General features: G+C 33.2%; 1 protein-coding gene and 1 pseudogene across 2 annotated transcripts in view; one reads left to right on the forward strand and one right to left on the reverse strand.

The window, feature by feature from the left end:
- Nucleotides 1-24,330, forward strand: part of TTC21B (tetratricopeptide repeat domain 21B) — a 64,280-nt gene that overhangs the window by 3,403 nt on the left and 36,547 nt on the right. Inside the window, exons 4-13 of one of the 2 annotated variants that reach the window (XM_036236778.1) lie at nucleotides 2,518-2,684; nucleotides 4,762-4,884; nucleotides 7,810-7,967; nucleotides 11,892-11,976; nucleotides 13,005-13,103; nucleotides 14,335-14,527; nucleotides 14,955-15,052; nucleotides 15,375-15,575; nucleotides 18,986-19,115; nucleotides 23,218-23,375. In XM_036236778.1, the coding sequence (XP_036092671.1) occupies nucleotides 2,518-2,684; nucleotides 4,762-4,884; nucleotides 7,810-7,967; nucleotides 11,892-11,976; nucleotides 13,005-13,103; nucleotides 14,335-14,527; nucleotides 14,955-15,052; nucleotides 15,375-15,575; nucleotides 18,986-19,115; nucleotides 23,218-23,375 (1,412 nt within the window). The remainder of the gene's footprint in view (nucleotides 1-2,517; nucleotides 2,685-4,761; nucleotides 4,885-7,809; nucleotides 7,968-11,891; nucleotides 11,977-13,004; nucleotides 13,104-14,334; nucleotides 14,528-14,954; nucleotides 15,053-15,374; nucleotides 15,576-18,985; nucleotides 19,116-23,217; nucleotides 23,376-24,330) is intronic. The other variant, XM_036236779.1, reaches the window with a different exon arrangement.
- LOC118614132 lies at nucleotides 7,038-7,156 on the reverse strand (annotated as a pseudogene).

Genomic DNA, 24,330 nt, shown 5'->3' on the forward strand with positions numbered 1-24,330 from the left:
CATTGTTTTCTTCCATATGTATCTAGTAACAGCTAATAGAATGGTAAATATGAATCTTGTTTCAAATAATTAGACAATAACCAAATGTCCTAGAATGATTTTTTTAAATATCAGAAAATAACTTTTTCTTAAGCTAAGTATCACATGCCTCCTTTACCCCACATACAATTGTACAAATCAATAAAAAGTTGTTTAAAACATTAATATGTCCAGCAAGTATAAGCAAATCTAACAACCAGATGCTTATTTTCTGCAATGGACTGTGTCAAATATAGTTAGAAAATATAAAAGAATTGTAAGAAGTTATTCATGACATCAAGTTTATGATCTAATTGAGAAAAGAAAATGTAAAAGCCACAAAGATTAAATTCTAAGGTTACTATTAAATGAAATGATAAGAAATAAAAGGGTTCATAGTTCATTGAAAATGGTACATGCAGTTGACCCTTAAACAACACTTGTTTGAGTTGCACAAACCTACTTATACACAGATTTTTTTCAATAAATACATACAATACTGTAAGTATATTTTTCTTGTGATTTTCTTAATAACATTTTCTCAAGCTTACTTTGTTATAAGAATACAGTACATAATACACATCACATACAAAGTATGTGTTAAATCACCTGTTTATCTTATCCAGAAGGCTTCCTGTCTACAGTTGCCTATTAGTAGCTAAGTTTTTGGAGAGTCAAAAGTTATATGCGGATTTTTGACTTCACAAGGTGGGATCAGCATGCTCTTTTACAAGTCAACTATACTGTTAACCATAAGAGTAGCCTGGGAAGGCTTTGTAAAAGATAGCAACTTAATCTGGTCTTTGAAAGACAGATAGGATTTCAGTGTAAAGCGCATTTGTCAGAGAGGAGAAATCCATGGGCAAATATGTGGGTTAGTTCAAGATTCGGCCCGTCTATGGATTCCCTTTCTCTACTCCAGCAGGAGAATTTAGCAGGAATAGAGAATTTGCATAGGAGAGCTATAGTCAATAAGTCTTTAAAAAAAGAAATTAGCACAAAGTATTTTCTTCCTTGAATCACGTTTTCACTTCCTTGGTTATTCCCCACAGTGCTGGTTCTGTTGGGAAATATGATTGCCAGGACACTAAAAAGATGGAGGCAGAAATATTGCTTAGAAACTTTTGGGTGCTGACTCTGCTTTCTACTATAGATAATGCCAAGCGAGCTTAAATCCTGGAGGGGCCCAGATGTCTGTCAGTATTGCCTTGGGAAGGCCTAGATTGTTCATGTGTATTCTTACTGAATGCTGATGTAAGCCCTGAATATAAAAGGGCTTTGAAGCAGTAAGAACTTGAGCTGAGATCTGGCAGGAGCTAACTTGGGGCAGATGGTGTCAGCTAACTGATGCCTCATTAGGAACTTGAGAGAAATCTGGGCAGAAAGCTACAATTCCTGCCCCTGCACTGATGAATTTTCTGTCGCTGTATGATTATTCTTTAATGGAAATTTCTGAAGGTGTTCAAGTGGATGTGGGAGGTGGAGGACAGAAGGAGTCTTTTTTGCTGAGCATTGCAGTAGCCCTCTAGAAATGATTTTGTTTCCTAAAGCCATGAAATTGTATCTTGGTAACTCTACATCTAAGTTTAAATTTGTGTCATTAGGGAAGAGTCACATACCTTTCTTTGGTAGCCTTTTTGAGAATCAAAGCCCTCAACTTTGACATTTCTTCTTCCTTACTGCATAATTGATCTATGTCCTGATTTGATCCAGTATTCAGATCTAATTGACATTTGTCCTAAGCACATACTTATATATAATAGATTTGATAGAAGTGATTAGTTATTAGAAGTAGACCATCTATTTAAGGGAGCAGTCAGAATTAAACTGTGTAGGTAACAGTATTATACTACTTTTCCCTATCTTGTGATGGTAGTCTGGCATGTTTATAGATTTTAGAATTGGATTAAGGAGTCAAGTAATTTTAGTACTAGTCCTGGATTTGCCCCTAATAATTGAATCATTTTAGAATCATTGCTTATTTTTTTAAGTCCTACTATTTAAAAATATTTGCATATATAGCCTTTGTCTTGAGAATGACCTTAAAACTATAGAACTGTAGTATATGTTACAATGGCCATTAACTACATGTGGCTGTTGAGCGCTTGAAATGTGTTTAGTTTGAGGAACTGAATTTTAAATTTAATTCTATTTAATTTGCATTTAAATTTAAAACTGTTAGAGATGTGTGTATAAAATGCATGCCAGATTTTTAAAATTTAGTAAGAAGAAAAGAATGCAGAGTATTTCAATAGTTTCCTTATCAATTTTGTGTTGAAATGATCATTTAGATATATTAGGCTAAATAAAATACTTTAACCTCTTTAATATGGCTACTAGAAAATTTTAAATTATATGTGCGGCTTGCATTTTATTTTTATGAGATGGTACTATTAGAGAGAGAGGAACTTAATTCTCTGCCCTGTTAATCATCTGACCTATTATAAATACTTGACCCAGAATTTAATTTTTATTTAATGTCTTTTTTTCCCCTCCCAGATAGAGAAGCTATTCTGGAATCAGATGCCAAGGTGAAGGAGCAACGTAAAGGAGCAGGACCGAAAGCTTTGTACCATGCCGGCTTATTTTTATGGCACGTTGGTCGTCACGATAAGGCGAGAGAATATATTGACAGAATGATCAAAATGTCAAATGGTAGTAAAGAGGTAGCTGGTTTTCTTATTTTGACATAGTAACATTGAAGGAAACTGATTTATGTGTTCAGCAGTATCTGTTGTTTAATTCTTTTTATTGCCTTCTCTATTCTCACTTTTATAAATAATAACTTTAATATTTTATTTTGTAAAAGTGTGGTTCTCAAAAATTGTTCATTTTTATGCTATTTATTACCTCTTGAAAAAAGATCCCTCCCTGGTTCTATCCTTTTCTTGTTTTTTTCTTTCCTTCCTTCCCTCTCACTCTCCTTTTAAACTGTTCCAGATATAAGGCACCATTATTTGCACTTTTAATAATACAAAGATAAGGCATACATAAACTTTACTTTCGTGAATGGATCATCTAGTAGTGTTAGAGCATATATCCAGTGAATATATGAGAAAATTTACAGGTGGTATGAGAGGGTATATTAAAGTGTACAGGCAAATAATAGTTAACATTTATTGCTTGCTTACTTTGTGCTAGGCACTATTTTACGTTCTTAAGGAGAAATCACATCTTTAAGTGTTAGGAAAATGAGTGTGAGTTTCTTGAAGTAAGTAACATTTGAGCTAAAACCTGAAAGATAAATACAGTTTCCATAGGTAAAGATTACGGAAAAGGAAATAGATACTTTCAAGGTGGAAGTGAAAAAAAAAAGGAGACTTTTTTTTCTGGGTACATTATTTGGATCTCACATTTGATGGGAACACAGATGACGAAGGTAGAAGAAACACTTGAAGAGGTGGGTTGGGGCAAATTGAAGAATCTTGACAGCTAGGTACAAATGTTTGTATCTAATTTGATAGGTAGTGACAGACCATTGAAGTTTCTTAATCATTGCAGTGATATTAGAATACAGATTCAGAAGATTAATTTAAAAATGGTTTATAGGATGAATTGACCTAGGGAGAAAGTAGAATACAGCCCCCCAAAAAGGTGGTATTTTCTAGCAGAAGGTTTTGAGGGCCTACACTAAAATATTGTACAGTGGGTAGAAATTTGAGAATCATTAAATACAATACTTGTTAACTGACTGTAAATAGTGGGGGAAAGGTGTTGAGGGGGCTGATATTGAAAATGTCTCTCTGAGGTTTTAAGCCTGGACAATTCAGAGATCAGTTAACATGAATTGAAACTATATTGGGATGAGAAGGTAATCTTAAAGGGAGGTGATATACTTGGCTGCAGACATGCTCTGGAGGATAGTGAGATGGGAATAGTAGATGAGCTGTTGGGAAAAGAAAAGTTTGGAAGAGGTACTGGACTGGAAGTTAAGACCAGGAATCTTCCACACACAGATAGTAGTTGAAACAATTCAAATAAGGACACTGATCTAGTGAGTAGAAGTAGCATCATTTTAGTAGTATTATCTGTCTTTTCAGGTGAAATACAGGGAGGTAAATATAATCTTAGTTAAAGATTTGTAAGTTTATGAATTAACTTAGAAAATTTTTGGTAGAGCAGATTTCACAATTTTTTTATTTGACATTTTTCTAGTCCTATAAACCTTACAACTCATTGGCTTACTAACTTCTGTAGGTAAACATCCATGACTTCTATTTTTAATTTCTAGGTCATTTATCCTTTCATTTGGAACTCACTGGATTAGTCACAGAGATTAAAGGTTATTGTTACCAAATTATCTTAATTTTTAGTATATATAAAACAAGGGACTTCTGTTTTTCCATCTTAGTTCATTTAGTCTATTTGCCCAAGAAGAGGTCAGAAATTCTTATATATGTACTGAATTACATATTTAACTATTATTAATAATAATTTACTAGCAAAGCCCCAGATAAGAACATTGATTACTCAGCATTAATGGAATATTTGACAAGCTTCTTCATATTAATGTTGAGCGTAATAGTAAATTTAAAGGCTAAAATTCATACTAGTTCCCAAGACTCTAGGCTGACAAGGGTTTGAAAGCAATTTTACTACACAGAGTTTTATTGTTAGGAACATTATTTGACAGAATGAATTTTGTTACTAATTTTTTAAAAATGACATATTTACTACTTTCAATATTTACTTCTTTCATTTCTCCCCAAAATGGAAATTTGACTAGAACTTTTCATTTCATAGGGACAGGTTTTGAGAGCATGGCTCGATATTACCAGAGGAAAAGAACCTTATACTAAAAAAGCACTAAGATATTTTGAAGAGGGATTACAAAATGGGAATGATATTTTTGCTCTTCTGGGTAAGGTAAGTTGGAGTTAGGGTAAGTAAAACATGTTTTAAAATTTGTTTACAATGTAGTTGAAAACTAAATAGTTCAAAAAAGATAATTTTCATGTTATTTTTATCAACTCAGCCGTAGGAGGGACTTATTTGTATACAATAATGAATGGCGAACTATGGAAACATATTCCCTACCAAATTCCTGAATCCCAAATCGAATTTACTGGTTTTAATTTACTGGTTTTTATTCTTATTATTGTTGTTGGCGTTAGTGATTCCTGAATTATTTATTCACCAAACATTTATAGTGTGTCTAGTATGTGTAAGGAGGCATCACTCTAGATTCTGGGGATACCCTGAGCAAAATAAAACTTCTTGCTTTTATGGAGCTTATAATCTATTGGTACAGACAGACAAAAAACAAAGTAAATTATATAGTATATTAGAAGATTTTCAGTGCTATGGAAAAATGAATAAATCAGGGAAAGAGAATTAGAGCTAGGGTATGAACTTGAATTTTTAAATTATCTGGTCAGGGTGACAACTGAGCAAAGACGTAGGAGGTAAGAGTTAAAGCCCTATGAGCACCTGGAGGAAAGTATTACAGATAGAGGGAATAATAAGTTTAAATACACAAATCATGTTCAAGGCATTGCTAGGAGGCCAGGGCACTAAAGAGAATGAAGGGGAGAACAGCAGTAGAGACTAGAGGAAAAGAAGGTGGGTGTAGGGGCAGGTGGGTACGGGGGAGATGAGGAGAGGCAAGGCTGACTCTATAAAGCCCTTGGCTTCTACTTTGAACCAGATACACAGGCAGCCAATGAAAAGAGCAATAGTATGACATGACAACATTGGGAGGGATGAGCAGTTGGCAGTCAATTGAAAGTATTGGTGGGTGGAAATGTTTAATTTGGACCATTTCTTAAAACCCATTGGTGATTTCTCAATACCTTAAAAATTTTTTTAGTTTTTGATTTAACAAAAAGAAATTAAATTTATGTGTTAGGGAAATAGTCTCATAGTTATGCACTAATTTGGGGGGATCAAAAAGAAAAAGACAGGATTACTAATGTCTTGGCTCTTGTTAATGTCCCCACATCACTCTTGTCAATTTTTGGATAGTGAACTTGTTCAGGTACTTGCCACCAGTACAAGTACTAGAACTCAGTACTCAGGCTAGAGGAATGGGCATTTATCAAGTTTAGAAAAAGTTTTTCTTGATTATTCTACTTCTTTCTATTCTTTAAAGAAAAGCTAGTTGATAGTCTAGGGTAAGGCTATTTCAGGTTTTCATATAAGTAGTTTAGGAGGGATTTACCTTTTGCCTCCAATACCTTACATTGATTTAAATTCCTTTTCTGATTTAATCATTTTATTTATTTATTTATTTATTTGTTGTTGTATAAGTACAGCAGGAGAGTACATTAGTCTCATTCCAGCAGGGAATGATATGAAACAAATGCACAGGGAATTTAGTTTCATTTAACTTAGTATTCTGTATTCGATGTATTTTTTGTTTGTTTTGTTTTGTTTTGTTTTGCATGATTTTGTTATTTTACATTACCAGCTATTTAGGCAAACTCCAAGGACATATGTGATTTTTAAAATTATCTACATTAATCTTTTTGCTACTGTCAACTATCGAGAACTTTAATTTATTTTGACAGGAGCATCTTTGGATGATTCTCATATTTTCCTTTAATTATATGAGAATATAATCTCAAACTGATTTCAGGAATATATTGCAGGTCTACTGCACATCTGTTGAGACTGGATACTCATTTCGAACAGAGCTATTCCAGGACTAAATTTATTCCTAAAGGAGATCCAGAAGCAAATTTTTTAAGTCTGATAAGAGATAAATATGCCTCATTATCTGTTCTCAAAGTACTAACCATATTTATAGCTTTATTTTTTCGGATTATGAAATTAACACATGGACACATTAATACATTGTAAAAATTTTTTTCAGAATACAGTAATAATTTGAACAAAAAAATATCACCATTGGAGACAGTTGAACTATTATAAATGACATCTCTTCATGTTAGTAAATATAGATCTACAAATCTACAAAAAGACTTTTTTTTTTAGGTGAGGCAACCTTTGGTTGACCTCACAGATTGGAAGGACCTTATCAGCTTACAACCTTTTATTTTTTATTTATTTACTTTTTACTCCTATAGCACCTCGTCTTCCTAGGTGTTCTCCCATCCAGGTACTAACCAGGCCCAACCCTGCTTAGCTTCTGTGATCAGATGGGATTGGGCTTGTTCAGGGTGGCATGGCCATAGACTGCAAAAAGACTTTTAATGACCACCTAAAATTTTATTAGATAGATATGCCATAATGAATCCTGTGTGGACATTTTGGGTTATTTTTCTATTGAAAGAAATATAATCTATGTGCTTCTTCGTGGTCTTATTTATTGTGGTCCAGTTATTTCCTTAAGATAATTCTGGTAGTGAAAGTGTTGAGGTGGAATGAGTTGTTTGAACTTTATTTTGCTTATTCTTTAAAACTCTCTTTAGCTGGAAAGTATTTTTTTTAAAAAAATATATTAAGTCTCCTAGTTTTAGATACTATTTATAAATATACAGGAAATATTTTATCCTGAAAAGATCATTTTTCTGTTTTAAAAAGAAACATTATTTTATGGTGTTTCTAAAACTATAACAATTTTATCATATAATTGTATTTCTCAGGTATTTAGAAGTGGATTTTAAAACAAATGACTTATGTCAAATATTTTTGTTCTGTAATGTTTTAAAATTTTGTTTTGATAAAAACTTTTTTTCTCATAAAAATGATAACTGTTCCTTACAGAAAAGTCAGAAAACAAGAAAGAAAAAAATGTTGAACACTAGTTTTCTGCCTGTTTCAGGGTAAATGTGAGAACCTTGATATGTATGATCACAGTTTTGATGTCGCTTCTTTTCCTCCCATTAGGCACAATGCCTTGAAATGCGCCAGAATTTTTCAGGTGCTCTGGAGACTGTGAACCAGATAATCGTGAACTTTCCAAGTTTCCTTCCTGGTTTTGTACAGAAAATGAAACTACAACTAGCCTTGCAGGATTGGGACCAGACGATTGAGATAGCACAGAGGTTAAGTAAAAAAATATGACAAAAGTACCTTTGGATCTGGTTATAATTTCGAAAAAAAAAAAAAAAATCTGCGTGTATTGTTTTATCATAAGATTTTTTAAATTTGAATTTTCCAAACTATGGAATTGAGGAAAACTTAACATCGCACTGTTTAACATTGAACTTATTGATTTACATAAATATCGGAGTGGCCGTTCTGAGACAAACACTCTATTATACAAGCAAATATCCCTGCCCTTGTGAAGCTTATATTCAAATGAGAGGAATCATATAATAAGCAGAACAAATGAGAAATTATCTAGAATGTAGAAAATTATAAGTGCTATGGAGAAAAGATAAAGCTAGAAAGTGAAACGAGGGGTGAGGGAAGGAGGTTTGATTTTATGGGATGGTCGGGGAAGGCCTCACTGAGAAGATAACATTTGGGCGAAGAGCAAGGCATGCAGATATCTGGCAGAAATTTTGCAGAAAGAAAAAGAAAAACAGGTGCAAAGACCTCAAGGCAAGAGTGTGTGTCATATGTTTAAGGAGTGTGAAGAAGTAGGATGACTTGGAGTGAAAAAGTGGAAGAGTGGAAGGGAGCAGACATTTCAGGTCATGAAGGGTCTTGTTGGCCATTGTTAAGAAATTTGTTTTTTCTTCCTGAGTGTGAAGTCATTGAAGGATTCCCCCTTTTCCTCCTTTTCACCCTTTTTCTCCTTCTTTCTCTCTCTCCTCCTTTGTCTTTTTCTTCTGGCTGTTTTTTTTTTTTAAATTAAAGAAACCAGTATTTTATTTTGAAGGTTTTCCATATGTATCATATTGATTGCCATATGATATATGCCATATACCATGTAACTTGTTCCTTATCCTCTTTATTTTCTATAAATTGATAGTGGATCTAGAAACTTGGTTTATGTTCATCTTCAAATTTTTTTTGGCAATTACTTCATAAGCGGTGATTGATGTGTTCTTCCATGAAAGGGACATCATCTGTGCTTGTTTCTCATTTTGTGATATAAGCAGCAACTTGCGCTCAATACCTAGGTGGTTGGTTTAGGATTACAATATGGTTATATCGTTCTTTCTCCATTTCTAACTGGAATACTTCTGTAGAGAAGAGCATCTAATTTACTGATTGGTTATCTAGAATTACAGTTCATATAAGAAAAGTGGATAAATGTTTGAGTCTTTTTCTTTATTTCTAGGTTTCAAACAAAAAAGTTCCCTAGCATCCTCAAATAGTAATTGATTAATCTTTTAAGTTTGTTTCGTTATATGATATGGATTAAACTTGAGTGTTTCTACTGATTTCAATTATCATAATTGCTCAAATTTATTTTTGGCCATTATTAGTCTCTTCAAGTTAGTTTTAAGTCCTTTTGACATGGTCTTAGCAATCTTTCATAATTTCCTTGCTATTTGGTACGGCAAAATGTACCAGGCTCATTTGTGTATTAATACCCCCAATGTGAGTCTCAGCCATTGTCCAAGGCAGTCAAATACCTTTTAGTGGAAAATGATACATGGAGGCCGCAATTTGGGCACTAGTAACTATTTAATGTTTGTATTTTTCCAGATTTCTATGCACTCTGTGTGTGTATGTCTGTATGTGTAGTATCTATATAACATATTAAAAATATATTTTTGAGGGGACAGTTGTAAAATTAAAAATAACATATTTTTTAAACTTGATTTTTCTTTAACTTGATATTTCATGAACATTCTTGTATCCATTTACACAGATATACCTATTTACTTATTAACAATGAATATCATTCTATATAGTGAACATACAAATAGTTCATTTAATTTTTCTCCATTGGTACGCATTTAGGTTGTTTCCAGTTTTCACCATTCTAAATATTACAGTGAGCACACACACATATAATCTGTATATAGATATAGGCATATTCCTGAAGGACGGTTTCCTGAATGAGGGATTACTGAATCAAAGGTATCATATTTGTTAGAGAAGGCTAAGCTCCTATGAAAAATAGACATAAACTCTTGATGGTTTTAATACAATAGAATTTTTTTGTTAGATGTAGCAGTTTTGGGTGGATGTTAACAGTCAATCAGGCAGCCTTCCTCCATACTGTCAATAGGGGACCTAGGCTCTTTCTATTTTGTAACTTTGCCATTTTTCTAAAACCTCATCACGTTGGTATCCACCTGGTAAAAGGGGAGAGGGTGGAGGAGCCATTACACTTTTCTTGAAAGCCCTGGCCTACAAATGGCATATATTGATTCATCTCACATTGGCCACACCTGATAGCAAAGATGGCTGGGAAATGTTGGCTATTCATGTACCTAAGCAAATAGGCAAAGAAGAATGGATTTAAGAAGACAGATTATAGTCTCTGCCTCAGATATACACACTTAAAATTTTGAAATACTGCCAAATTGTTCTCTTAAGGAGCTATGCTAATTTATACTACTATCAATAGTCTTTTGAATGCTCTCTCCCCTTGTCCTCACCAATTATGGCTACTCTCAGTGTGGGTTTTTTGGTTTGTTTTTTAAACAATCTGGGTAAAATAAGAATGGTACCTTATTTTTGTTTTCATTTCCTGGATCATGTTGAGATGGAACATCTTTTTTATGTTAAAACCTTTTCTGTATAAATACTGGTACTTTTTTTCTTTTTAATTGAGTTTTTTCTTTTCTATATTTCTAAAGGATTTCAGTTTCTTTTAGGGAAAGTTCTCCATCCTGTTGCTTTTCTGATCGTTTTCTTGGCTTTTGTAGTTGACTATCAGAAATAACAAGTTAAAAAGAAACTTTTTACAACTTTGATTTGAATTGCATTAAATCTATAGAGTATTTTGGGGGGAGAATTTTTTTTCTTAACCCAAATGAGTATTATCATCAGGCAGTTATTAATGCATAGCAAACAACTACAAATCTCAGGGTATATAATAAGAACTCATTTCTCACTTTTGTGTGGGTCGTCTAGGGTAGGTTGATCTAGACCAGGCTTGGCTGGGGCTCTGCTTCAGACTTCAGATCCAGCTGGGTAAGCATGACACCTCGTTGCAGTATGGGCTCTGGTCAGCTCTCAGTGTGTTCTCCCCTGGGCTCAGGTCACAGAGCAGCAGCCACCCAGAGGAAGCTCTTCTTGTGATAGCAGAAATCAAAAAGGCAAGCAGAAATAAATGATGCCCCTGAAATTTAGGCATGGCATACTGCGACTTTTGCCCACATTCCATTGACCAGTGTAAAAAAAAAGTTCACAGTCAAGGAGCAGTAAAATATACTCCCACTTTTGTAGGAGTTTCTCAGTTGCATGGCAGACAGCACATATTCAGAGAACGTGGAAAACCTGGAGCTAGCAATTCAATGTACCACACCATCCATGAGAAGAAACCTAGTGTGTTACTTCCTTTGTTCAGTTCCTTTTCTAAATGTCCTTGAATAAAGTTCATAGGGATTTTTATAACTTTTACAGAGTTTTTACCTAGTTTATATCTTCTTAGTGTCCTGTTATTAACAGAATATTTTTTTATAATATTTTCAGATTTGTTTTTATCACATAGGAGTCTGTTTTAATGTTGTGAATTACATTACAGGATTTTTTAATATTCAACCCATCTTTGCATTCCTGGAATTCTTGTAATAAATATGCCTGTTCAAGGTGAATTATTTTTTAGTTTGCTGTTGTGTATGGTTGGTTAATACCTTACTTAAGATTGCCAAAGGATTTCTTGAGGCTGGTACAATCTATTCATATGTTTTTTAAACTTATTTAACATTAAGATGCAGACTTTTTTTTTTTAATTTAAATAATGAGGTGGATTATTTTCATAAAGAAGATGCATTTTACTAAGTAAAATTGCTTATTTAGACAGTGTACTTGTCAGACCAGCAAACTAAAATTTCAAGCCCTAAAATAAAAGAGAACATGTAAATTATTTCAACATTAAATGAAATGTTTTTCTGCAGGTTAATGCTTCAAGATAAACAAAATGTAGAAGCACTAAGAATGCTGGCTCTTTACTATTTGTGTAGAGAGGGGGATATAGAAAAGGTAAGTTTTATTGTACTATTTTAAGTTTAAAGTATTAAAACTTTTTAAGTATAAAAAATATCTGTAATTACATACCCACGTGAACTTATGTTAGAACCTTGAAGTGCTCTTTTAGAATGGGTGTCACAGTAATTTTTAGTTGATCGCTGAAACTACACCTTAACAAAGAGGAGAGCTTTTTAAATCAACTAGCAAAGTAAAAGCATTACATTGTCAGAATTACCCTTGAAAATTTCTTAGATCATTAATTACAGTATAGTGGTTTTCCATATAAAACTACCATGTAGTAATATGTATGATTAACGTAACCAGTGATACTAGGTATGAAAGAGTACACATGAAAAATATAATTCATGGTATTTTTTAATTAGATTTGTGTAAGTTAAATGAGCTTAAGATGAAAGCCCATTGGACCTTATAATAAGGCACATGTTTCTTTAGTAGTGAACACATTGGCTACAAGCTGGATTATGGAATGCCAAAATCCAGTCTGAAGCAAATAATATAATAAATAATAGATTTGGCTTGCATTTAGTTTGATTAAATTAGTTATGTGACAGTACCTAAAAAGTACTTTAGTAAATATTAAAAGAATCTCAGTAGGGGCAACTCTTTAGTAAATTTTCCAGGCATTGAAATTACCTAGTATATCTTAATGACATTTTTTTCTATTCTAGAGAATATATTAAATGTAAACCAGGCTGTTTAGGTAATGCAATGATTGATCTCACATAATATTGATTATAAATATTATTCGTAGTTCATTTGTGTCATTAATTAATTACAGGAGAGGGAGCTTGGCATGTATAACTAATTGAATATTATAGATATCACTGCCTATCCAAAAGTATCCATTCAATGACAGATATTAAAGAAACACATTCTCAAACTCAATTCTTTATTGACAATTATTGAGCTTTTTAAAAGAACTTCTGATATATCATGCAACATATAATATCTCATTAGTTTGTATATTATGTTTTTTTTTAATCTTCATTTTACATTAATACTGCCTACTTTTGTTTTAGGCTGCAACCACACTGGAAAACTTAGGAGATGCATTGGATGCCATGGAACCACAGAATGCTCCCCTTTTTTATAAGATCACAATAGCCTTCAGCAGAACTGTAAGACTCCCCAGTAAAGAAGGGTTCTGTTATCTATAGCTAGGAACTGAAAATAAGTCACAAAGGTTGAGGCATTAAAGAGCATGTGGCCTAAAGTGAAAATTATACATGTATAGATATGTGATACATTCCTAATAAAGGCAGTTCAGAGGAACGATTTCCATCTATAAGAAGCCATCATGCAGGCTTCATGGAGGAAGTGGCGCTTGCCGAGCCTGTAAAGATATAGGGAAGCTCCTTCCAGGTAAAGGAAATGGAAAGTGGTTTGTTTTAATAAGAGCATAGGATTTATGAATAAGGTGGTTCTTTGTTTTGTTTTTTAAAACTTTGAAAAAAATTTTAATGTGGATAATAGACTACTTTGGTTGGGGAAATGGTTGGTATCTTACCTTTTTTATAATATTAAAGAAATGTGTTATAAATACCCAATAAAAAGAAGGTGATCAGGAATAGAATAGAAAAATACAGCAGAATCTTGAAATGAATACCAGAAACGAGAATTGAAATGTTACTTACTTAAATTAGAAAAAAAGGAAAAAGGTACACATAAGTAAAATAATTAGTAAATATAAAATCAAAAGGAAAAATCAAGGATTTTGTTAAATGAATAAACTGAATTCTCTACTTAAAAATAAAGATTGTCAGATTATGTGAAGTTGAGAGAAAAACAAAACCTGCTATCACAAAGTTTGAGTTAAAGAGGATATATTTACCTTTTTGTTTACCTGTTTCCAGACACATGATTAATTTGCAAAAATTCAAACAGTTTAGTATTTTACTCTTAAATATTTTCTTCAAAAGTTATGTATTTATTCTACCAGCATCGCCATTTCTGGAATATTTTGGGGGCTTTTTTCAAGAAGATTCTGAGTCATAACTGTTCAAAATATTCTCACTGGTGGCACCTTTGTCTTTAGTTTTTGATTCCATAAAAAATATATGTAACCTTAAAGTAGTGACTTTCTTGTCTGATTTGTAAAACAATCATGAGACAATTTGAAAAGACTTCTAAAAATATACTTGTGCAACATCATTAGAAGTATGCTTTTCAACTCTTGCTGCACTGTGTAGATAGTAAATAGAGAAGTTTTAGTTTTTTTTTGTTAAATAATATTGTTTGTTTTTCATTTTACTCCTGTGCTATACAAGTAATATAGAGAGAGAGAAAAAAAAAAAAATCCGTGTGAGTAGAAGTAAGTAATCTAACTTACTCTTTTTTTTTTCTTTTTAGTGTGGACGTAATCAACTAATTCTTCAAAAAATTCAAACATTTCTAGAAAGAGCTTTCAGTTTAAACCCTCAGCAATCAGAATATGCTGCTGAATTTGGATACCAAATGATTTTACAAGGAAAAGTTAAAGAGGCGTCGAAGTGGTATAAGACGGCCATGGCACTGGATGAAAGTAGTGTCTCTGCACTGATTGGTATGACCACTGTTTCTATAAATGTTCCTCAGATAGAGGCAAATTATAATTGTTTTTCATACCTGGCATTAAAAACATGTATTTGTGGTTTTCTAAAATTATTCTCCACTATCCACCATAGAAAATAAAGTTTTTAAAAATAATTTTTTTACTTCTTAAATAGCTTGGGAGAATAATTTTTATGAGAGAGTTCCTGTATCTTATGAATTCCATCATAACAGGTTTTATATAGGTACCAAGATACCTGTTTTCTTTTCTTTTGCCCTTTTCTTTTTCCTCTTTCTTTTCATTTTTCTTTTTTAATCTAAAAGTTTTTTTGTATTATGGGGGAAAAAACCTGTCTTATTAATGTTATTTGTGTTAGCTTAAAGTGTGCATGTCTGAATTGATGTGGACTTTGACTATTTTTGTCTATATTTGGTTTTAGGATTTATCCGATGTCAATTAATAGAAGGGCAATTACAGGACGCAGATCAGCAGCTAGAATTTCTTAGTGAAATTCAGCAGTCTATTGGAAAATCTGCGGTACGGTATTTTATTTCATCAAATGGTAGATTCCAGATACTGTGTATGAAATGTGAAATTTAAAATTTTTTATTATTTAGTAATGGCTTTAAAGGGCTAATGTGCACTAATTTTAATATGTAACTTCATTTATTAATTTACCTTCATGAAAAATTAGACCTTAAATATTCTTCCACAAGATTCTAAAAATCCATCCAATCTAATACTTAAATTTGAACAAATATTGCACATAAATAGCACTTTATATACATTTGAAACCTAGGTAGAAATAAATGGCTTTATAACTGAATGGAGTAATTTATAAAAAGTACTTTTTTTCTAGGAACTAACCTTTTTACATGCAGTTCTTGCAATGAAGAAAAATAAACGACAAGAAGAAGTTATTAATTTGTTAAATGATGTCCTGGACACTCATTTTTCTCACTTGGAAGATTTACCTCTTGGAATACAGTATTTTGAGAAGTTAAATCCTGATTTCTTGCTAGAAATTATTACAGAATATCTGAATTTCTGTCCAATGCAGGTAAGTCATTGTGGGACTTAATTTTAAGGATGCATTTACTTTATGTATTATAAAAGGTGCCAATAAATTATCTTCCACATGGTAGACTATGTCATGTCTTAAATGAAAGTATTTTTATTTATTAGTTGAAATAATTTTTAATCAGAATATTTATAGTAATGACTTCTATCAGCTTATAAATGTATTGGTTTATAAATATTCATTTGTAATTGATAAAATCTTAAAATCTTGAATTTAGAAGAACTATTAGAAGTCATCGAATTCAGACACCCACTTTATATTTGAATTTATTCTAACTTCCTCATTAAGTGCCTGTCCCACCTCTCAATGCATTCAAAAATATAGTTCTTATTGTATAACTATGATTATTAGCTGTATTTCCTGTATAAGTCAGACTTTGCTTTGTGTTAAAATAGTTCACCCATTTACTGGTCCTCCTTTGGCTCTCTGGAGGGATGTGGAGCAAGTCCAGTTATTTAGTCTATGCAGGAATAATTCCTGTTTCCTACAACAGACCTTCAGATTTTAGGAATTAGATTTTGTGTTTCCCTATATAATTCCAGGTTTTCAGCCATTTATTTTTTATATAACAAGTTTGAGAACCCTGGTTGCGATTTGAGGAGGTTTGTCAGTGCCTCTCACTGTGCCCACTATTCCACGTATGGATTTGGCCCGAAAGACCTAAATTAAATCCTTTTCTTCCCTAATGCTGAATGTCCATCCAGCTTTCTTTATGTGAATTATATTATATTTTGACCCCTGTTGAATTAACAGTTAACTAAAGTCATTAGATCTGATATTCACTGTAACTTTGAACCCAAATATGAGACTAGATAAAGTTTTATTCCTATGAACTTTTATCTTCATGATTCATTCCATACTTCAGAATTACCATATCCTTTTGGATCCCGATTATCTTTTATTTTAAATGGATCTTTATTGTCATTCATCATCTGCCTTATTTAGCTCTGAGTAGAATTGAGGATAGAACTCTCTGTTGAATTACCAGAGAGGTTCATTCCGTATTGCTATGGATCCACTCGTCAACACTCTTCTGTTATAGACAGTGAACAGATGATATGATTTAATTATACTCCACTCACAGAGCAACACAGGAATATCATGATGGCTACTACCTTCATTGCTGAAAATATAATTCTTAGCATTCTCCCTGATTTATAGCTTTAGTATATTTTAAAAAGGAAATGAGAATAATCACCTTTCCTTGGGGAATCTGTGCTGCTTTTCCAGACTTTTATAATCTTTTTCAACTAACCCCTTCATAATCATACCTTGCATTGATCTCAGTTTCCCCAGTCATGATCTGTTTTTAGTTGCTTAGACCTTTAATGATGCATTTTTCAGTACTCAAGCAATATGCAGAATTCATTCAGCAAATGCTTAGAGATTACCCAATGCTTTGTTCAGAGCTGAGGAAATAGTGTTTAAGAATAAACTCCAACCCTTATTCTGTTGAAGCATGTATACTGTCAGGAGAGGATGGATAATATGATTGAGTACATTAGAAGATAAGAAAATAACAGAACGGGATAGTAATTTTAGATAACATGATTTAGGCAGGCCTCATTAAGATGGTAAAATTTGAAAAAAAAACTTTAAGAGGTTATGTTGAAATATGGTATAGAGTGTTTCAGGTAAAGGGAGCAGTTATGCAGTGGCCCAAAGGGACAAGGAGTTCAACTGTGACAAATGAGGAGGAAGGGAGTAGTCAGAATTCAGAGCTTAAGAGACCATGTGTAATTTCTCTGATTTTATTTCTGGTTGTAACTTCTCTGGCTTCAATTCTGAGTACAGGGAGCCACTAGAGGGCTTCTGGCATAATTCCATTCAACATTTTAAAAGGATTTTTCTGGCAATTCTGCTGAGAGGAAACTGTAGGTGGAGCAAGAAATAATGTTTTAAGTGGTAGGTGGGTTCCTAGTCCTTTTTCCATGGTAACCTTTATCAGCATGATAGAACCTTATTAGCCCTTATATGCTATCTTCATGGGACGATATCAGAAAGACAGACTTATCTCTCTAGCACTGTTCCTCCTTCTTCGGGCTCTTTTAAATAGTTATTGTTTTTTTTTTTTTTTTTTTAATATCTTAGAAATGGTCCATATAAGTCCTGTTTTTTTTTTAATGATTCACTCTGAAACTGTAGTAAAAACAATGGTTTTTCTCAAGAACTAGTTTTTAACAAGTGCCAAAGAATATCATAACCTTACCATATCACTTATACTTTCATTATTTTCAGTTATGCTGAGAAAATAACCATTTTAAGAAATTTACAGTGTCTCTGTTACTAAGTGAAGAAGTGTAAATTTTACACTTCTTCACTTAGTAACAGATACGGATCCTTAGTCCAATAAAAGAAGTGAAACTAAATATGAAACAACTACGGAACTGTAGAAGAGACTGTTAAATATTGTTACATGGATTATAAGTGCTGTAGAAATGTCAAGAAGTTGAAGTATTCTAGGTACCGGTGCTCATATTATGAAAATTCTTTTGAGCACACATTTTTTTGTCCTCCAACGTGGTAAGAAGATGCAATACTTTATTGTTGGTAATAATGGCTCTGTGTTAAAGTGATTGACCGCAAGAGGCCATCCTCCAGTTAGGAATGCATATGTATGGGATGGAAGGTGGGGAATGGGGAGGTTCATCCTTCAGATAAAGGAAATAGCATTAGTAGGACAAAGCAGGAAGAATGAACGTTTGATATTTAAATTGTGATATCACATTTCTAAGCTGTGGGTTGGTAACTATTAGATAAGGGTTAGTTGAGTAGAAAACTATTAAATGAATAAACAATTGGTCTAGTACTGCTTCAGTTATCATATTAGTAATAAAAAGTTTGAGGGCAGAAAAGGTATATAAATGTATGAGATGTTTGGTGTAGTACACATGAATGTGTTCGACCTTCTGATTTCTCCTAGGAAAACAAAATCTCAGTTCTCTAAAAACTGATCATACAGCACTCGGGGTTAATGCAAATTATTGAATTGAGTAAATCACAAGACAGCTTTAGATTTAGAACACACACTGTCTTGAGTCTCAGTTCCAACAAGAAACTCTACCTCTTAAGTTATCCTTCCTTTGAACAGATATCTTTCTTTGATAAGTTTTTGAACTGATAACACTCCTTTCATATGTTATAGAACGCATAATTATATAATAATTTAATAATTATTTTCCTGGATGAAGTCATTACTTATTCATAGATTTCAGGGAGATAAATTAGTATTAGTCTAGTCATAGCACAGATATTGGGCAATAAATAGAATAAGAAAAATTTTTAGAAAAATACATAGCTTTGGTATTCACATTAGAATTAATATGTTTATTTTTAGATAAACTCTATTATAAAAAATATAAAATGACCTGCTGACTTGTTTTGTTTAGCCTGCAAGTCCTGGGCAGCCTCTTTCTCCACTCCTCAGACGTTGTACCTCAATCCTGGAAACTATAGTAAGAACCGTACCTGGTCTTCTGCAAGCTGTCTTTCTAATAGCAAAAGTGAAGTATTTGTCAGGTAAGGCTACTTTAAAATCTTAAAATAACCTTTATATTCTGGTGTTGAAGTATTCTAGTATTCTATGATAAAAATAATTTAAGTAAACTAAGAACTCCACACGTATGGAGATTAACCACATAAAATGCACATTTTATGTCTGAGAAGATAACTAATTTTTATCCAAAATAAAATTTCATAACTCACTTTGCTATTTAATTCTTTAAAAATTACTATAAACTTTTGTGGTTTATAGTGGATTAAGCGAATTGTTGGGAAAATAGTGTTCTACTACTTTTTAAAAAGTTCATCAGATAGTACTGGGGCCTATCAATGATAATTTAGTCTTTAATCTATAGTTGTTGACTCATTAGCATAACAAAATGTGATACTTACCAGATTTTAGGCCCTGGTGAAATTTATTACTTAATTCCTATTTAATGTCTATGACTGGTTATATACAGCTAAAGAAAACAATAACCTTAGCATTTTAGGACACCAACATATGTATGATATATATAAACAGACCATCATATGGTTCTTATATATGTACCCTTGCTGGCTGAATACTATGCAAAGTAATTTAAGTTTGTAAAGTCCTAAAGGGCAGAAACCAATGTAAAGGTATTCTCATAAACAGTTATATCTTATACATAATGGAAAGAATTACGAGATTGACTTTACTGATTTTTTGGATTGCAGTTTTAACTGTTTTTTAAAAAACTGGATGATCTCAAAAGCTTGTTTCACCTCTGAAGTAACTCAAAGCAAAGCAACTCTATAATACCTTCTTCTGACTGAATTTTGTTATTGAGCCACATAATATTTCTACTTTCTTCCCAGTTGGAATGGGTATCACCTACTAGGTGATCCAACTGGAACTTTGATTCAGTGATTAATTTATTAAACATTCATTTTTATTTTAAAATGATATAAATAAGTCTGATTATAATAATACTTAATTGACAAAGTCTTTAGGAATAAAAGTCTCATATATTAACACTATTTTTAAAAGGAGCAGCCCGAAATAATTAAAATAGTTCTGGCACAGGTCTAAATAGCAGTATTCTTGCTAATTTACCAACTGCAATGAGTCCTGCACCAACTACCTGGGTCTGAACCAAACTTAATTAAGTTCTGAATGAAACACAAGTTAAGGGCATGACAGTGTTTCAACTTGAAATAATAACCGTGGCCAAATAATAAGATGAAGACTCTTAGGCAAGAACCTTTTCACCATTATCTTATAGTGATTTTATGTCTTTCTTTCCTATAGTTTAAATGAATAGGAATTTGTACTTTGACTCTAAATCATTACCCTAATTTTAAAATAAAGTTTGTTATCCTAATATTTGAGATACTGAAAGGGATATTCCAGAAATTATAACTATTGAACATTTTTATAAAGAAAAGAAAAATTAAAAAAAAAAAAAAGAGCTGCCCTCACTTTAGACACCAGCCACAAGTTCAGGGATTCCCAGGGCCACCTGTACTCCTGACTAGCTGGCTACAGATCTCACAGTTCCTGTGAACCCTGCAGATTCAAGAATTCACTAGAATGACGCACAGAACTCAGGAAAGCACTATTCTTACAATTAGAGTTTTATTTTAGCAAAGGATATTAACATGATCCAACAAAAGGAAGAATGCACAGGGTGAGGTCTGGGAGGGTTCCAGACATGAAGCTTCCATTATCCTCTCTGTGGAGTTGGGACACATCAACTTTCCAACACAAAGATGTATGACAGTACCTGCAGAACATGAGCAGGGAAGCGTGCCCAAGGTTCAGCACCCATAGGGTTTCATTACATAGGTATGGGAACCATTGGCCACATGATTGAACTGAATCTCCAGATCCCCTGCCACCCAACCCCGGTCACATTGATAACACATAGCTCAAAGCCCCAAGCCTCTAATCATGGGATTGGCCTTTCTGAGGTGGCCAGCCCCCATCCTGAGTTATACTGTTATTACAAACTATTATGTCCAAGCACAAAGACACGTCTATCATCTGGGAAATTCCAAGATTTAGAGATGTCCTCTGAGGAACCTGGGACAAAGACCAGCCATATTCATTTAGTACATAAGACCCTGACAGAAACAGATCATTGGACAGAAGTGTCTTTTATTTTTCTCTCAAGGGAAATTAGACTACTCTTAGATAAGAATGTGATATTGATATGATCTTTATATATGTAGTCTATTTTTCCCAACAGTGATTTTATCCATTTTTAAATATTTAGTGGCCTTTTGAAGCTAACTCCTCATATCTTTCCCCTTACCTTTAAAAGAAACAAGATTCTGATCTCAGTTATTCATACAGTACTCATTTTCTTTAGTCTCTTATTCACAAACCTTGATTCTTCTTTTTCATGTACTTTCTCTCCTTTTTTCAAGCTGTCTCCTCATCCTTCTCCTTCCTAAGGGAATGGAATGATAATTTGCTTGCAAATTCACTTCATTATGCTCACCCTCCCCATTTCCTTTTTCGTCTGCACAGTTCTGCGTGCCAGATTGCATCACAATGAAAAACCCAATATTTATTATGTTTGATGGTTAATAGACAAATTTTGACACTATATTTAATGTTATGTGCTACCTCAGACAAATTTTTGTCCATTAGTCTTCTGTCTCTTAAGAAAAATGTTTTCTGTTTAAATGGATATTTTTTTATAAGTGAGCTGAGCCTTTGGGAACCGTAAGCCCTGACTATAAGTCTTTTTTGTCTGTCGAGGTGTCAGGTAAGATTAAGGAGAATAATTGAAAAGAATTTAGGATCTCTTCTTCCCCCTATTCTCTTAGCAAAGTTGAATGGGGAGTTGGCCTAGCTATCCCTACTTAAGACCAATTGATGAGATGGTGTTGCGAGCAAGAAAAGTGGCGGCTGAAGTAACACTCTTGAACTCATGAGTAGAACCTCAGATAAACCAAACAGGTACTCACTCAGGTTAACACACAACACAGAGAGGGGAAGTACAGCGTCTTACACAACAGAACAAAGGGATAAAAGTCCTTAACATCTCCAAAGCGAGCTCTGTTGACTGGTGGGGCAAAGAGCTTCACGTTGGTCCCAAGCCAGTGGCTACAAAAGGTTAGAAGGTCGGAATCTTGGAGTCTATTCATGATGCTATCAGGTTAAACTTGAGCATCGTCTAAGTGTGCAGTTTATATGGACCTTATAAGGGGAGATCCTTATGCTTATCAACTCCTGCAGATGGGGGCTTATCCAGGGCAGTTGTGGCTGATGTGGTTTTGGGTGTTCTGGTTAGACCCTAAGGGCATTCTCATTATGTGCAAATTGGCATTACTATCATGGCTCCCATGGAATCCATTTTGTAAGGTCTGAAAGTCTTTATGCTCTATACAGATGGCCGATGCAGATCAGTGTAGGTTTTGTCACGAGAAACCACTTATACCTAGAGTCTGTGCTGCTGTTCAGAGGATGAGCTGCTTCCTCGCAATCTACCCGCCCAATGTAGATTCCACTCTTTGAGTCAACTTTAACCTTGGTTATTTCTTTTATTTTTAAGACTCCCAGATCTACAGTAGGTGTGTTTTCAAATCATTTGATATTTCAGTTGGTCTTAAAGGTATTTTAAATCTATTCTCATATTTCTAAATCTCTGAAATATATCCTTAGGCCTATTTTGTTATTTTATATACAGTAAAAAATTTTTAGCCAAAAATGGTAACTAGACTAAATCTTCTTTGTTTATGTGACATTATAACATTTTAGCTATTTAAATTTCTATCTTTCGCATAACTTATTTTAATGAAATTGTAAATAAATAAAACTTTTTTGACAAGGCAAATGAATAAAGGTATTTATAGGCCTTTTGGTAATGGTGGTAATCGATACTCATCTTTTCACACACTTTCCCTAGTTTGCTCATTCTGACCAAGGGGGATGGTCTTATAAATATATTCTGATTTACAGGTATATTCTTTATGCAGACTAAACGGAAACTTACTGGTAAAGGTAGAAGTTAAACCACACCCTTAGGAACAGAGAACTTTTAAGTTCAAACAGTAGAACTATCTACAGACTTACTACTTTCTCTTGTCTTTCAGAATCTCCATTATAATCATTTGAATTATAATAATGCTTTCTTGCCCTCCTTAGGTGATATTGAAGCATCTTATAATAATCTGCAGCATTGCCTAGAACACAGTCCTTCTTATGCAGATGCTCATCTCTTGATGGCTCAGGTTTATTTGTCTCAGGAAAACTTCAAATTGTGTTCTCAGTCTCTTGAACTTTGTCTAAGCTATAATTTTAAGGTAAGTATTCCAGACTCAAATGGATAAAACATATTACTTTCCTTGAACCTTTAGCAAATGTTTATATATTCAACAATTTTTTATTTTAGCCTGTAATATTTTGCTAATAAATGCATATTTTAGTTGAAAAGATTTGGAATCACAAGCCATGAGAGGCAAATAGAGGCAACTACGTTAAAAAACTTGGCAACAAAAGACCTGGGGTCAGTGTCTGATCTTTCCACTTATCACCCTCTGAACCTCAGTTGTTTTTTATTTTTTATACAACTCATAATGCCCTGTAGCTGTAGTGAACATTAACAATAACAAAATAATGAAAATGTATAAAAATAATGAAAGTGTATAAAAATAATTATGAACTATAAAGAATTATGCCAAATATTTTTATATATAAGGATTTTATTTTATTACCTGTTTCTTTCTTGGACCTTAGTTTTTAGTAACTTATTTTTAGATTATTCATCAAAGAACGCTTAATGATTTTGAACTTAGTATGTAGTTTGAGGATATAAACACAGTAGATTTCTAAGATTTTCTGTGTTACATCCTATATCCCTCAGCATTAGGGAAAACCCTAGGCTCAGATGCTTCCTGAACTACTTGGAGTCATGGAGGAGCTCCTCAAACTTTCGCTTTGGTCCACAGGGCCTTGAACCCTCTATTAATGTGAGAACCCTTCAGTGTACTGGAGAATTCAAATTCCAGGCAAGGTTTGCAGAGGATAATGCCTGCTTCTTAGGTCAGTAGTCCTCAAGGCTGGTGATGCATCGGAATAACCTGAGTGTAGGTGCTCTACCCCAATCATAAAGTCTAAGAGAAAAGCAAGAGTATTTACACAAAGCTCACAGGTAACCAAGGCTTTGAACGACAGCCTGAAGGAGGATTGTAGCTGTCCTAGACGTTAGACTATGGTACTTCTTTCTAAATTATCTCCTTTTTTCCCTTTGACTCACCC

This window comes from Rousettus aegyptiacus, unplaced genomic scaffold (assembly GCF_014176215.1).
Source record: "Rousettus aegyptiacus isolate mRouAeg1 unplaced genomic scaffold, mRouAeg1.p scaffold_m13_p_2, whole genome shotgun sequence".
NCBI lineage: Eukaryota > Metazoa > Chordata > Mammalia > Chiroptera > Pteropodidae > Rousettus > Rousettus aegyptiacus.